Source organism: Microchirus variegatus, assembly GCF_963457635.1.
Source record: "Microchirus variegatus genome assembly, chromosome: 6".
Classification (NCBI taxonomy): Eukaryota; Metazoa; Chordata; class Actinopteri; order Pleuronectiformes; family Soleidae; genus Microchirus; species Microchirus variegatus.
Window position 1 is genome coordinate 27,768,004 of NC_139807.1, and position 14,682 is coordinate 27,782,685.

Consider the following 14,682-nt stretch of genomic DNA (forward strand, 5'->3'; position numbering starts at 1 on the left):
CGACGGAAATCTCAGCATCTTGAGCTCTGCCACCTCCAGCTCTTGCTTCCTGTCTTTTAGACAGTGCTGCTGTCTCCAAGCCGTACATCATAGCAGGTCTCACAAAATCACTTTTGTGAGAGTAGGTATATGGCAGAATGGAAATGAATGGCCAACAATAATAGTGTAGTACAGATCGTACCGTTGTATTCTGGCTGAATCTCAATTGTGTGTCGATGACCGAAAGCAATTCTTTTGTCAACTTGTATTTGTTGACAGGACGCATTGACTGACCTCACTGGGGATTCTGAACGTTTGCCTGTGGAGGAACAGCAAGGCACCTGGCTCGGCCACAAGGTGAGACCTGAAGTATAATCATTAAGTTTAAACTTGGGGCCAATTCCAATTCCTATCTTAACCCTCAAACTCAACCCTTAATCTTAACTGGCCCTCAAAACCAAGTGCTGAGGGTTATTTTGTCACTTAGAAATGGGACACCCCTTAAATGCAGATACGTCTTCAGACTGTAGGGGGCAGAATAACGCGAAAGCTGCGTCCAGTCTGTCAACTCCAAAAAAGAAGAAGAAGAAGAACACATTTACGTCACGATTATTCATAACGATCCGTTTGTCAGTCAAGTTATTAGGTTGTCAGTTAGTTATAAGATGATACTCATACAAATACCACAACCACGGACATATTCAGCTGACAGTTACCACACACCACGACTTATTGAAAAGTAAACCATAGCAAACCATCGCTTGTCCGCACCGGCCGGCTATTGACAAAAGATCGTAAAATTAAAATAAATGTTACGCAACAGTGACGTCAGTAATCCATAATATGGGCCTAAACTAAGATAATACAATGGTTTTCATCATTTTTATATCTCTATTAACAAAGAAAATACTTCATTTGTATCGCACTCGTTTCGCCGCTTTCGAAGCCATCCCAGAATGCAGTGCGTGAAAACACGCACTGCATTCTGGGTAGCCCTTGCTCCCAAGGGTGGTCTCGGAAAATCTCAATATTGAGGGCGATACAGCCCTAAAACTTGCCCCTCAACTTAATTTTTCTGAGAATCGGGACAGCACCTGCACTAAAGGGAGCACACATTTTTGAGATTGAGGGTTAAGATTGAAACAGTGTTCCAGACTCGGTTGTTAATAGTAGAATAATTCAATATTTAGATAAGAAATGAACAAGGCTGACATCCTGTCAATTACTCTTCCTGTTTCTTGTCTCTTTATTTCCACTCCACAGGGGATGGTTTACTCGGCAGAATACATCAAGAAGAAGCTGGAGCAGGAAATGATCTTGTCGCAAGCCTTTGGAAGAGACCTGGTGCGTGACTTTCGCTGTGTTTTTGCACACAATAATAAACATTTTCTACAATATGTGCTGGGAATTATCAACATACAACACACCACCTTATATAAATAATTATTTTACAGATATCCAGTTTTAATTGTTGTGAATGTAATGACTCTGGCTGTCCCTCACAGAGCAAAGGCACCATGCATTATGGGCTGGTGATCGTCGGGCACTCTCTCGGTGCAGGCACTGCTGCTATCCTCTCCTTCCTGCTGAGACCCCAGTACCCCACGCTTCACTGCTACTCTTACTCTCCACCTGGTGGCCTTCTAAGGTGAGTCCAGCTGTGGTATGAGGAAGTGTTTGCCGTTTTTCAATGATCTGCATCAGCAAATTATCATTAATTAATCAGCCAATTATTACACATTACATTTTTGCCTTGAGAAATCTGTTAAAGGTTAAAATCACAGACACTTTTGTGCACACAAAAACAAAAACTGTAATCATATAGTACAGTGGTTCTCAAAGTGCGGCCCGCGGGCCAATGGCGGTTGATAGTTTGAATCCAGGAGCTATGAAGCTTGTTAAATGTTTATTGGACATTACTGGATACAGACCAATAAGTCTAAAATGTAGAACTGCAATCTGGTCATTAAAATTATTACAAATGGGATTTATTTCTGTTTATTTCCAATGTTGGGTTCCTAAATTGGCCCTCAGGTATCAAAACTTTGAGAACCCCTATTATAGTACAATGGAATTTGTACTCATTTGAAAAAACCCTAGTAATCTAATGCAACCACTTAAACCACAAAATCACTTCAGTGTTTAAACCATGTGATATTTGTTTGTTTTTTTTGACAGGTTTAAAACCTGCTCTCAGGGTTTCTACAGATCTGTGAATGTCAGTGCTATAATTCAGAGTTGTATATTGTTTACCAAACACAACAGAATTGAATTACTGTATTTATTACTGACCTGCTCGCACACTCTCTTATAACAAAGCGGAGTGGTGACAGGAAATGATGCCCTGGTTGGGAGCAGAACCGTGAAATCAGTGCAAATAAAGTATTGATTTATTTGAAACGATCACAAACAATATTTATTTATTTATTTATTTATTTATTTTCATCTGTCTACTCTGAACAGAATCATTTTATATCCCAGAATGTCACGCAGAATTGATTTTTTTCTAAACTTGTTTTGTAAAGTATGAGGCACAAGTGGTTGGGAGCTGTCTGCAGTGTTTAAATGTGTTTACTATTGCAAATCAAGCCCCCCAAAAAAAGGTCTAGAGCAACTGCTGCAGTGCACTTATGCTATTTAACTGATGTCAAAACAAAGTGATTTCTTAAACTTTGAACACAGAACAAATCCAATGTCTTTGATATCACTCTTCTTTCCTTTTTTCTGTATTTGTGTTGTGTTCATTTTGAGCCATGAAGGGGAAAAAAAAGAGGACACAGGGCATTTTTTTCTAAACATGGAGGGATTCCCTTTCTGTTTTTTTTTTATAATTTAACTTCTCTTTTTTATTTTATTTTCATCATTTCCAGAACTGAGTCAACCAAAGTATAAATATGCAGTCACATTTTTGAGAATATACCACTATGTCATTATAAACACTTTTACTCTCTCTGTTATAATTACATAAATAAATCTTTCTTTGTTTTCACTTTTTAGTGAGGATGCCATGGAATACTCCAAAGAATTTGTAACATCTGTGGTATTAGGAAAAGACCTGGTGCCGAGGTATTTATCATACTTTATCCAGTATAATTGTGCTTTTTCTTCACTTTTTACATACCACAGTCACATGTTCTGTTCCTGTCTCACTTAAGGCTCGGCCTTTCGCAACTGGAGGGTTTCCGACGCCATCTTCTGGAAGTCTTGCAGAGGAGTAACAAGCCAAAGGTGACGTGAACTCTGCAAGATGACAGAATTACAAATGTGCCCAAAAAGAATGAACAAAAAATAACAGTTATTGCTGCAACACGTACGATATACAGAGGATACGTTTAGATTCCGATATCTTATATTATGTCAATTCTCTTTCTTTTTCTCCTGTACAGTGGAGGATCATTGCGGGAGGCACCAAATGCATCCCAAAATCTGAGCTTCCGCTGGAGGACGAAGATCCTCAGTCACAGCCAGCAGCAGCAGCACCTGCCAACAGTTGTCTGTGGCTCCACCCGAGTGACCTCAGCATCGCCCTTTCAGCCTCCACCCCCCTCTACCCTCCTGGCAGAGTCATCCACGTGGTGCACAACCATCCTCCGGAGACGTGGTGAGAAAAATCAATTTGAAAGCTTTGCTTTAGATTATAGCAAATAGACCAAGTCATGTCATGTCAGGTCAAATAAATGTGTGTCAGAGGTAAAACACCTTTGGTGTAAGTGATAACCACTTAATCTGAAATCTGTGGAGATGCAAAGAAGACAAAAACTCATTGAGCATTTGTTTCTGATCAGAACAGATTAACTCTGAAATGTTATATCTAAAATGTATAGATTTGTGTCCAGCCATGGCAAAACCGGTCACAAGTCTACCGAGTTTTTACAGATTCTGAAAGTGTGATTTCTAAGCTTTCCAACAATGTCCAACACATGCAAATCGGATACTATTTGAAGAAGATATGGCCATTTGAATGTAGGCACTCTTCAAACTGCTTTAGGGAGAATTTTTTTGGCTTATTCTTTTAGCATTTGTGTAGTATATACACATTATAATTAATATTTAATTACATTAATGCTGACCACTGGACTGCAACTGTACAGTGTACTGTACACTGTTTAATTCAATATAGTGAGTTATTTATATTTTTCTTTTTTGTTGTATTTTGGCACCAATTTCACAACAGCAAATTCCCTGTATGGATTCTAGCATCCGTGGCAATAAACCTGTTTCTGATACTTGGCTGCGATGGTTCTCAGTCGTCCAGGTCGTTGTATCTTCGTGAGTGCTTTGAGATTTCTTGAAGACATTTCACTTCACATCTAAGAGAGCGTCTTCAGAACTGAAAGAAGGTGAAATGTCCTCAAGAAAACCAAGGCCAGTTGCCTTCAGGACTGTATTGCTAGTCCTGAAGAACTGTGCACTTAAGCCTCTTTTTAGGTTTCTCCCTGTTCGTATTGTACTGGAAGTTATTCTATATCCAGATTTCTCATCTTTGATTTAAAAAAAAAAAAAATAATAATAATGCATAACCGCTGACCACAACCTCTTAATGGCATGCAACATGTTTTCTGGTTGGATGCAGATACATTCTGAACATTCTCTAGTATGGATGTCGCCATAGTCACCGCATGCAGTTGATTATATTGACAAATTTTCTCTGGTTTCTAAAATAAGGCTCATTTGTAAAGTCTGACGCAAACTACATTACTAATCTCAGTGATGAAGAAGCTTGGATAAAATAAACGACTCCCACACATTCTGTGTTGCAGGCGAAGGCCGTGGAGGAAGCAGACTGTTGATAAGTCAACATGTGTGTTCACTTTTTATTTCATCCGTGATTGACAGCCTCTCTCTCCTCCTCCTCCCCCCCTACCTTCCTGTAGCTGTGGCCAAGAGGATCCGACCTACTCAGCTCTGTGGGGGGACAACAAGGCCTTCAATGAGGTCATCATATCACCCGCCATGCTTAATGAGCACATGCCCCACATGGTGATGGAGGGCCTCAACAAGGTCTGTTTTATGTGTGCATGCAGTCAGATTTGGTGGGGGTGTTTGAAATTGCAGTGAAGTGGCTTTTCTTTCTAAAAAAAATGTGTTACTGATTCCCAACATCGGGAGACTGAGGTGATGATGGTGGTGAGTGTGCGAGTGAGTGGCTTTGAACTTGAAAATGAAAGTTTAATAATTTTGCATAAAGGGGGATATCACTGTTTGATATTGAAATATTAGTAGAAACTAATAGAGAAATGTGAAAAAATAAGTTTATCAATGATATGTACAGGACAATGAAGACTATTAACACGTTGTGATAAAAGCATTCACAATGAGTAGATCTTTATACGCTACCGTTCAAAAGTTTGGGGTCACAATACAGTTTTTTTGTGTTTTCCATTAAAAGTCACACTGATATTCATCAAAAGAGTTGCAAAATGAATGGAAAATAGACATTGACAAGATTAGAAATAATTGTGTTCTTTCGTCAAAGGACCAGCAAAACAGTTTTCAGCTGTGCTAACATCATTGCTCAAGGGTTTTCAAATCATCTAATAGCCTTCTAGTAAAAGAGTTACTTTTACTTATTTTAGATAATTTTTTTTATACACCACAGATTTTTCTAAACCAGGGAACAAGGCCGCTGCGCCCCATGTAATCGGTGAGCGCTCCCTTGTCCAGGTGCAGATTGAAACCCAAGTCACACCATCAAATACGTCATTATTACAGTTACAAGTACACTGGATCAGCACCTATTAAATGCTGAAAAGTCTCTTTCCGCTAAAGCGAAACTTGGCTGCATACGGAGCAGATTATGAACTCCCTGCGACATTCACTTCACACCAGAGAACATTCTCGCTCTTTGAGCAGTTAACTGAAGAGATCAGCTCATCTGATGCATCTGTTATTCCCTTAATTGCTGCACTAAAGTGTATTCTACACAAAGATTGAGACCACGGAGTGAAAACAATGAAAAGTGCGCTCTGCTCTTTAAGAGTTTGTCACCACGTTTTAATAACATCTACCCAGATCCCCTGCACTTCATCGTGACTGTACTCGATGTTATGTGAATTGTTTTTTTTTGATGGGTTAGGGTTAGGTTTAACTGATGTCTAAAACACAGGTTACTATTTGAAATGAAAATGCATTTCATATTTCAAGTTTATTTATAAAGCACATTTAAAAACAACTTCGGTTGAACCAAAGTGCTGCACAGTTATTTGAATACAATATAATCACACACAATATGGTAATAAATAAAAACAATAAAGGAATAGTAAGAGCTCAGTTTAAAACAAAAACTGTCATAACTAATGTTGTCAGTTGGTGCAACCAATATTCATCAGGTGGTGCAACCAATTTAAACCAATAAATGATAAGTTAAAGTGACCAAATGGTTTATAAATGTAATGTGTGTAGTAATTATACTGAATATATGAATTTGTGCATTTGTGTGATTATTTTCCTGTCTTTAAATGTAAAATTGGATGTTAAGGATGTTTAAAACCTGACCTACAGAGACCAAAAATCTTAAATTATTGTAAAAAAAAAAAACACAATGATAAAAATAATGTTTATCTAATGTAGACACCTTAAAAATAATTAATTTTAAAATTAATATTAGGAATGTATATATATTTTTATAAATGTTTGGTTGGGCCATCTGTCATTTTTTTCATTGTGAAGTTAAAAATACTGTTAAAAAATTAGTTGAGAATAGTTATTCAATATATGAGATGTGTTCAAACACATTGTTCTGGATTCAAAAATATGCATTACATCTATATTGAAAATACTTTTTAAAAATACAATTTTTAGAAGCTTTATTTGTCATTGACCCATATACAAAAAATAAATGCTGCTGTTCTGAAACACTTTCTATACGATAAAAATCAATTATGCCTCTCTGCATTTTTGTCATTTAATTAACAGTGCTATGCCCCTTTGATGTTCAATTAAGAATGCGAGGCATTTTGGATGCATGTGAGCTGTCATTTAACATCATTTTTTTCCCTCTACCTTGCATGGGAACTTGTTGGCTCCTGGTTGGTTTCATGATGGTCTCCTCTGGTCTGTCTTTCTGAGCACATTTTTCCATGAGCATTTGATCACATCTGATTCGATAACAGGGCGTCTGTGCGCTTGCATGTGATGGATCCACTCTGTGGGGGATTGCACTCGTTTGTTCCTCCCTCTCTGTACAGTGTGTGTGTGTGTGTGTGTGTGTGTGTGTGTTTACATGCGTGCTGTGCTTTTAGTCCGTGGTGTGTGATACCTGTGGTGTTTCTGCAGGTCCTGGAGTCTGAGCAGGAAAACTCAGAACGAGAGGAACTGGAAGTCACTCAAGCCACCTTCAGTACCACTGTGCTCATAACCACACACGCAGAATTAAACTCTGATTCGCCCCCTCCCTACCACAAAGATCTGTCCTGCACTCCCTCTCTCATAGACACCGAGGACGCTCTCGTTTGTCCCATTTCTGTTAATGCAGATCCTGATGCTTCTCCTCCTCCGTTAGACTCTACTTCTGCCTCACAGCCAAGCTTGGTGCCTGTCCCCCCACTTTCAAGCAGTCCTTCTGACTCCCACTTGGAAACCCCTTCTGTTGAACATGATTCATGCATTCCACCGCAAACTCGACCAAACCCGCCCGACTCAAACATTACCTCCTCTCCTTCTGAAATCCAAGGGATTGACGAGTTTGATTCTCCTCTCAGGATAACGCCGTCCCATAGCTCTTTTTTAAAACAAGCACCAAACAGTGTTTCTGGTACTTTTGCTTAAGACCTGGCGACATCTAATTTGCGTTCTAAGCCTCCGCTGCTACGAGTTGCCTTCATTAAAGCTCGGCCCTTCCCTAAAATTCACTGGCCTGGGCATCAGAAAACAGAATAACATAAAATCCAAGAACTCTATCTACCACATAAATGCTTCAGGAAGCACAGACTGCGAGACTGTAAATAAAAGCAGCAGCAGTTTAATTGGGCCATTGTGTGGGCTATTTCTTTTTTTTTATGGGTGCAACAAAAACTATTTGTTGCACAGTGGCAGCATTATAGTGTTTTGATATGGCTGCTTATGCCGAGGTGGTAAATGCATCAGCACAAATGTGTTGTTGTGACAGTTTACCCCTTTTAAAGACGGTGTAAATACAGCGGTATCAGACTGATGTTAATGGGATAGTTCGGAATTTTGGACATTAGACCTATTTTCCAACTCAGCCGGTGTGATGGAGACGTCTGGAGACGTTTTCAAGAAATTTCATTCAGTTCTTCTAGTTGCCGAGTTCGCTGATGCTACGGCTAGCGCAAGTCAATGGTACAAGTTAGCATGGCATTAGAAACACTCTTACCGACTCCACAGTGCACCCGAGGCAAATCAATTGTAACGGCAGACTATCGATGTACATATCTGTGTTGATAGAATAATATTTGAAACAAAACTAACGTCACATCGCATGAATTTTTGAGGGACTACTTTCTCAGCACTATACTTCCGGCAGCAGAATCAGGCCGCCGCTGCCGGAAGTATAACGCGCTGCTGCTGCTGAGACGGCAACTAGAAGAACTGAATGAAATTTCTTGAAAACGTCTCCAGACGTCTCCATCACACCGGCTGAGTTGGAAAATAGGTCTTATGTCCAAAATTCTGAACTATCCCTTTAATATAAATGGATAATCAACGGTGCAGTGTCCGACCATTATCACACTGGACCTTAAACAACACCGATAACCTGACCTTCATTAGCCTTTTTGTGCTTATTACAGCTAACGTTATAGAAATAATTGAACATAAAACACCCTAAACTTGTTGCTGCTGCTGCAATGAATACTGTGTTCAGGTGGCGAGACCAAGATGAAGTCATGACTGTAATTAAACAGCAGAAACATTTTTGTATTTGCTGTAATAGTAAATAAATAATAATAAAAAGAAATCCTGGAATGCATGGCAGGTTAATGGTTAATGTTTGGCCTGTGTAGGATGAGTTCAAACACTTTCTCACTTGTCTAACTCTTAATGAGCTTCTTCATCCAGCTTTTCCCCTCGTTCTTTTTCCCTTCCTCTCACAGCTACGGTACATTTTGGTCGAGTGTTGTGGCATGAACTTGCTCACCCCCCCCGTTCCTCAAGCTAACAAGTTTTCTTTGTGTTCCCAAAGTTTCCATGGTAACCTCATTTCTTCCACATTAACTGCTCTTTCTTTCTTTCTTTCTTTCTTGGCCGGGGTTTTTCAGCAGCTTGCCACTCTTTTCCTCGAGATTTATTTTGCCTTTTTTTTTTGCCCTTTTTTTTAAAAGCACACATTCAGCTTTTCCTCAATTATAATCCATTCAAGCAACAGTCAATTACTCACCAGCGAGCAGATGGAGTCACAAGGGAGCACAAATATATAAATATGGAGTACGCCCTTCAGCTCCATTACTCTCCTGTAAAATTGCTACTCGCCGACAGACTGACGCATTTCTGATTTCCTCTCATTACAGACTGACTCCACCTGGAGAGCTTTCATTATCCATTTGAAAACTGGAATTTATATATATATATATATATATTTATATTCTCTACTGTAAATGTGTTGTGTCACGATGTGGATTCATCATTTATGTGTGTTTGAGTATGACTACAGAGGGTACATATTTTATAATGCAAATCTTATAAACTAGTATTTTGAGTCGCTTTGTTTTTTTTTTAATGATATTTAGATGTTTATTTGTGACGATTTTGTTTGGAATAATTAGCACCAGTTGATGCACTGTAGTCGATCATCTGCAGCAAACGAGTTCTCATGTCGTCATCTGCATAACATGGACCCAAATGAACGTGTTTATTTGTGTCTTTATTTGGGTGTTTTTTGTGTGTGTTGTTTTTTTTACATGCTCTGTTTACATTCATCTCCATTTTGGTGTGTTGCCATTTTATGTTCCATTGTCATCCTTTTGCGTTACATGTTTTTGTATTTGCTTGCCGCTCCATGTGTTTTTATGCCACACTTGTGCTTCTTCTACCACCTTCATTAAATTTAACCAAAGTGTTGCTGTGATTTGCCGTGTGCGTGTGTGTGTGTGTGTGTGTGTGTGTTTTCCCTCACGTTTTATTAACCATTAACACCACACAGTGTTTTAAATTTTCTTCAAGTTACATTATGGGACTCTGCTGTTTTCTATTCCTTATATTGTACTGTATTTTCCTGCAGAGACATCATAGTTGATTGTGGGTGTTAAATGCCAGTCGACGTAGGTGTAGGCTCACCCTGTGCTCTTCAACACGATATAATAATGGATGTAATATCAGCAGTTAAGCTTTATAGGATGTATTGGTTTTCTGGATGTCGTTAAATAACAGCATTTATTTCATTTATGTCTTAAAGGTACAGTATGTGACATTTCAGAGGGTTTATTGGCATAAATAGAACATTACTATCCTGGAAGTATGTTTGTATGTGAAAGTGTGATAATAATGTGGTTTCTGTAGCCTGAGATTAAGCCTTTTCAAATGTTTTTTATTATTTTAAGACCGTTACGCGCTTATGCAAACATACTTATGTGTACGTTTCTGCCAATAAACCCTCTTAAATGTTACAAATGGAGCTACAGCTATTAGGTGATGTTTGCTTTGTATGGACAAATTAAGATTAATAATGACCAGTAGATTATACATCAATATTTTTGATGTCTGTACACAGTCGTGCTTTATTAAATGGTTTTGAGAGCAGACTAAACAAAATGTTCAAAATAAACAAGAACACGGGGTTAATTTTTTGACGGTTCTTCAAAATAAGCACGTAAGCAATGTTAATGTTCCTTGAATGTAGCACTTTTTGAATACATTTACCCACTGAGTCATATGTCTGTGTGTGTGTGTGTGCGCCACTGTGCTTGCGACAGGTGCTGGAGAACTACAACAAAGGGAAAACGGCTTTGTTGTCGGCGGCTAAGATCATGGTGAGCCCCACAGAAGTCGACTTGAACCCAGAGAGCCTTTTCATGGACGCGGTGGCAAACTCTCAGCAGCCGACGCCTACAACCCACCACCGCAGGAACAGCAGTGTTCGGTTAGTACAACAGGCTAAAAACTGCGGGTGTGTGGGTGTGTTTTAGGCCACGAATATGAAACGAAACACAGTTTGAGTGTTTGTAAAGTTTAAAGTTTCCCCTCTTAACTTCTCTTACAATGGAGGAAAAAGTTCTTCCTCGTGGGGTCAAATGTCATTTTAATGATAGGCACTATCAAATAATACGACTGCTACTAACTGCTACTTTATTGTTTTCTCAAAATTATCATGTCTGTTTGTTTGTTTGGTGTTTTTTATTTTTATTTTTATTTTTTTTAAAGACAAAAATCATTGTTACGGTAAGAAACGCATGCTATTACTAACTTTGCATAATGTGCTCCCTTTTTCTCATGCACGCATGCACAATGTTTGACCACAGGGCAGCAACGTATGGTAGTATTCAGTTCCCACCTCGCCCTCTCTGTCCAAAAGTCAGTGTGAAGGTAGTCATGATTGAGTTATAATCTATCTATATATAGTCTTCCAAGAGCATAATGTGCTCTAGGTTTTACTCCCAGTCTCTCTCCGTGTGTGTTAAATGTTTAACTCACGTTCACCTCGTCTGTAGAATCTATTAACACGTTCCCACATCCCCTTCTTTAACCCTGTGTAAGTTTGTTTTTGACCCGTATCTCATTCCATGTCGTGTGCTTTGGATCCCCTTTCCCTTCCCCGCCGTTGCTCTCCAACCCGCTCTTCTCCTCTCCCGTAGCTCATGCGCCCAGTCTGAAATATCTCTGGACGGTTTCTCCGAGTGCCCCCCTCCGCCGGTGCCCGTTGTCCTGCGCGGAGCCCGCGAGAGGCTCACGGTGGAGCTGCGGGACCGCAAAGCGCCGCTGGCCGTCATGGAGAGCCTCTCGGACGCCGAATCCCTCTACAGCCTGGACTCCCGGCGCTCCTCTGCTGCGCTAAGGGGCTCGCCTCTGCTCGGTACCCTCTCGTTCCCTTTGGACGCCCCGATCCCGGAGGAGAACCCGTCTCTCAGCTCTCGCACTGAACTCCTCGCTGCCGACTCCCTCTGCCAGGGAACGCCGGAGCATCTGGGCGAGGTCGGGCCGTTCTTTACGCCGATGGAGTCCTCGTCCACGCCGGATTACCCCATGCGGCTGTCTCCTGCCACACCTCGCTACGGTGGACACCGTTCTCCTGCCCTGCTAGACCAGAGCGTTTTGGCTCAGCCTTTCAAGCCAGAGGTCAACGCCAACACAGAAATGCACCCTGATGTGGATCCCCAGCAGATTCCTGGTGTCTACAGCCCGGGAACCACTCCCATCGCTCCCCTCAGCCCTCAGATTGATTCTAGAGAGCGAGAACGGGATGATTGGGAGCTGGAGACAGAAAAGAGACATTTAAGTGCAGAGACCAAACCGGCATCTTCCACTCCTCCGCCCCAACAACTGTCCAACGGGAACCCCAGCCAGGCAGTCCTGGAATTTGCGCAGTACTTAGACTCTCTATTCAGACTGGACGGCAGCAGTTCGCCACCCATGGAGCTGTCTGACGGCGAGTCAGAGTCAGGCCGGGGTTCCTTTGGACAGGGCGAGTATCTCAGAGACGGACAGGTGCTGGATGACAAACAGCTGCTGGCCAGAGCAACACTGGAACCAAACCTTGTCCCCAAACCTCCACGCACTTTTGCCGGATCTGCCGATCCCTCTTCGGGCATCTCTCTGTCGCCCTCCTTCCCTCTGTCGTCGTCCGAGGAGCTCAACGACTTTTCCCCCGGCGAGGCCGCGCCGCCGGCCATGCCCTCCCTACGAACACCTCCCCCTTACCACTGCCCTGAAGAGAACACGCTATCATCTATGGTGTAAGTGTGCTCTCCGGCCCTGAATCGAGAAGCGTGGTCATCCAAACTCCTCAAAAAAACAAAACATATCACAGTTATGTTGCATGCAATGGAATGCAGTCACTTATCAGAGCTCCAGTGACAGGACTTGACTTATCAACAACCACAAACCTATTTCCATTCTTCAGGTGTTTCCCCCTCCCTTTAAGGCTGTTTATAGCATTTTCACACTATTGCAAATGTCTATAGGAGATAAAAAATAAAAAAGACGATACCTCTCTCTGCATGTCAGGGGGCTGTGCTGCTTTTGGATGAATATAAATAACTGTAGCTTCACAATGCCATTCCAAAACAATGATATTCAACATCGACTCCCTGACTTAACCAGATCAAAGGGAGTCTAATTCAGTGAGCAGGGATTCAGAAGCTAACACTGTAGTATGGGTCAGCCTTGGTGTGGATGCACTGCGCAACTTCCTGCTTCCCTCAGCAGCTACGATTTTAATTTTGTCCAAAAAATGTTGAATTTCGTTTTTAGTTTATTTTTGGAAATCAGGAATGTGAAAAAAAAAAAAAGACATTGTCCATAAATAAAAAAAAAAAAAAAAAAAAAAAAAAAAGAGGTGAGATGACATTAACGAAAAATGTTCCTCAGGTCTGTAAAGAGTTTTACAGTTTGAGAAAAGAGAGAACGTGTGTGTGTGTGTTACATTGGTGAGAATTCATGTGTCTTAAAAATATATAGTGATTGTGACAGTTATTACAGACGCCTATGGATGTTTTTGAGTCTTTTTGGTTCTAGTGCATGAAGAGTTTTTTTGGGGGGGGTTTTTTCCACAGAGAAATGGTCACTAAGCCACTGAGACTGACTTTTGAGAACTCTTGCATTCATCATGTTGCTCAATTTATCCCCCTTTTGCCAAAAAAAAAAAAAATTATACATTGTATTGCCAAATGTATTTATGAGATGTGATTTTTGTATATGTATATGAATATTGCTTGATTTAATCACAAGCTTACGTACACGATCTCCTCTCCCATAGCCACACACACACACCATGTTAGACTGTTACAAAGCAACACCGCAGAAGAGAGATGTCGTCCTGATCTGAACACTGACACTGCCATGCTTTAAATATCCAAACATTATGAACCAACGATGCACCTGTTGTCGTTATACTACTGTATCTTTTTATCTTTTTGGGGTCAACCCTAAGCAAACGTAGCATGGTCATTAGGTTCCAGTAAATAAGCTTTTAATGGAGAAATTCGACAATGTGTTTATGAAAGATCGGCAAACCAGGACCAAATCTGGCAACGCTTTATAATGAGTGCACACTATTAGCATTAGTTAAGCATTAGTTAAGCATTAAAGCGGACCTAGACCGGAAGTTCCAATTAACGCTGTTTTTTTAGTGTGTATCTGCGTCATTACCTTGTTTAAGAAGCCCTGAAGGTTCTAAACAAACAGTTCAGCCACTGCTGAGAACGCTGTGTTTTATTGTAATCTCGGGCTCAGCGAGATCTCTGAAAAAAACCTGGTCCGGTTACGTAAACACCGGTTCTCCAGAGCAGCAGATCGTCCTGCTCCGGGCACTAGTCCGGGCACATCCAGGTTGCGTACATTGAACCGCAGAAGAAGAATAACGTCCGATGTGGAGGTGTTTCACGAGCGACAGTGTCTTCTGACTCTGGGTCTGACTCCGGGTCAAAGTCATAAAAGGGACTGCGGCGGGGAGTCGTGAAGAAGCTATTTTTAAACACTGTTAAAACAATGTTTTGATAATGAGGAGCAGTGCATCCACCGTTCCAGAGGGGGGAGCTGTGCTTCTGAGAGCGGGAGTGTGTTGAATATACTGGCCAATCACAAGACTCTGTC

At 40.9% G+C, this 14,682-nt stretch overlaps 1 protein-coding gene across 2 annotated transcripts in view; it reads left to right on the forward strand.

Annotated features, from left to right (window-relative positions):
* Window positions 1-14,523, forward strand: part of dagla (diacylglycerol lipase, alpha) — a 41,849-nt gene extending 27,326 nt beyond the window's left edge. The window contains exons 12-21 of one of the 2 annotated variants that reach the window (XM_083890901.1): window positions 259-336; window positions 1,243-1,323; window positions 1,485-1,627; window positions 2,977-3,045; window positions 3,135-3,207; window positions 3,366-3,580; window positions 4,854-4,980; window positions 10,848-11,014; window positions 11,296-11,313; window positions 11,727-14,523. In XM_083890901.1, the coding sequence (XP_083747027.1) occupies window positions 259-336; window positions 1,243-1,323; window positions 1,485-1,627; window positions 2,977-3,045; window positions 3,135-3,207; window positions 3,366-3,580; window positions 4,854-4,980; window positions 10,848-11,014; window positions 11,296-11,313; window positions 11,727-12,828 (2,073 nt within the window). In that variant the 3' untranslated portion in view covers window positions 12,829-14,523. The remainder of the gene's footprint in view (window positions 1-258; window positions 337-1,242; window positions 1,324-1,484; window positions 1,628-2,976; window positions 3,046-3,134; window positions 3,208-3,365; window positions 3,581-4,853; window positions 4,981-10,847; window positions 11,015-11,295; window positions 11,314-11,726) is intronic. The other variant, XM_083890902.1, reaches the window with a different exon arrangement.
* The last annotated feature ends 159 nt before the right edge of the window (window positions 14,524-14,682 follow it).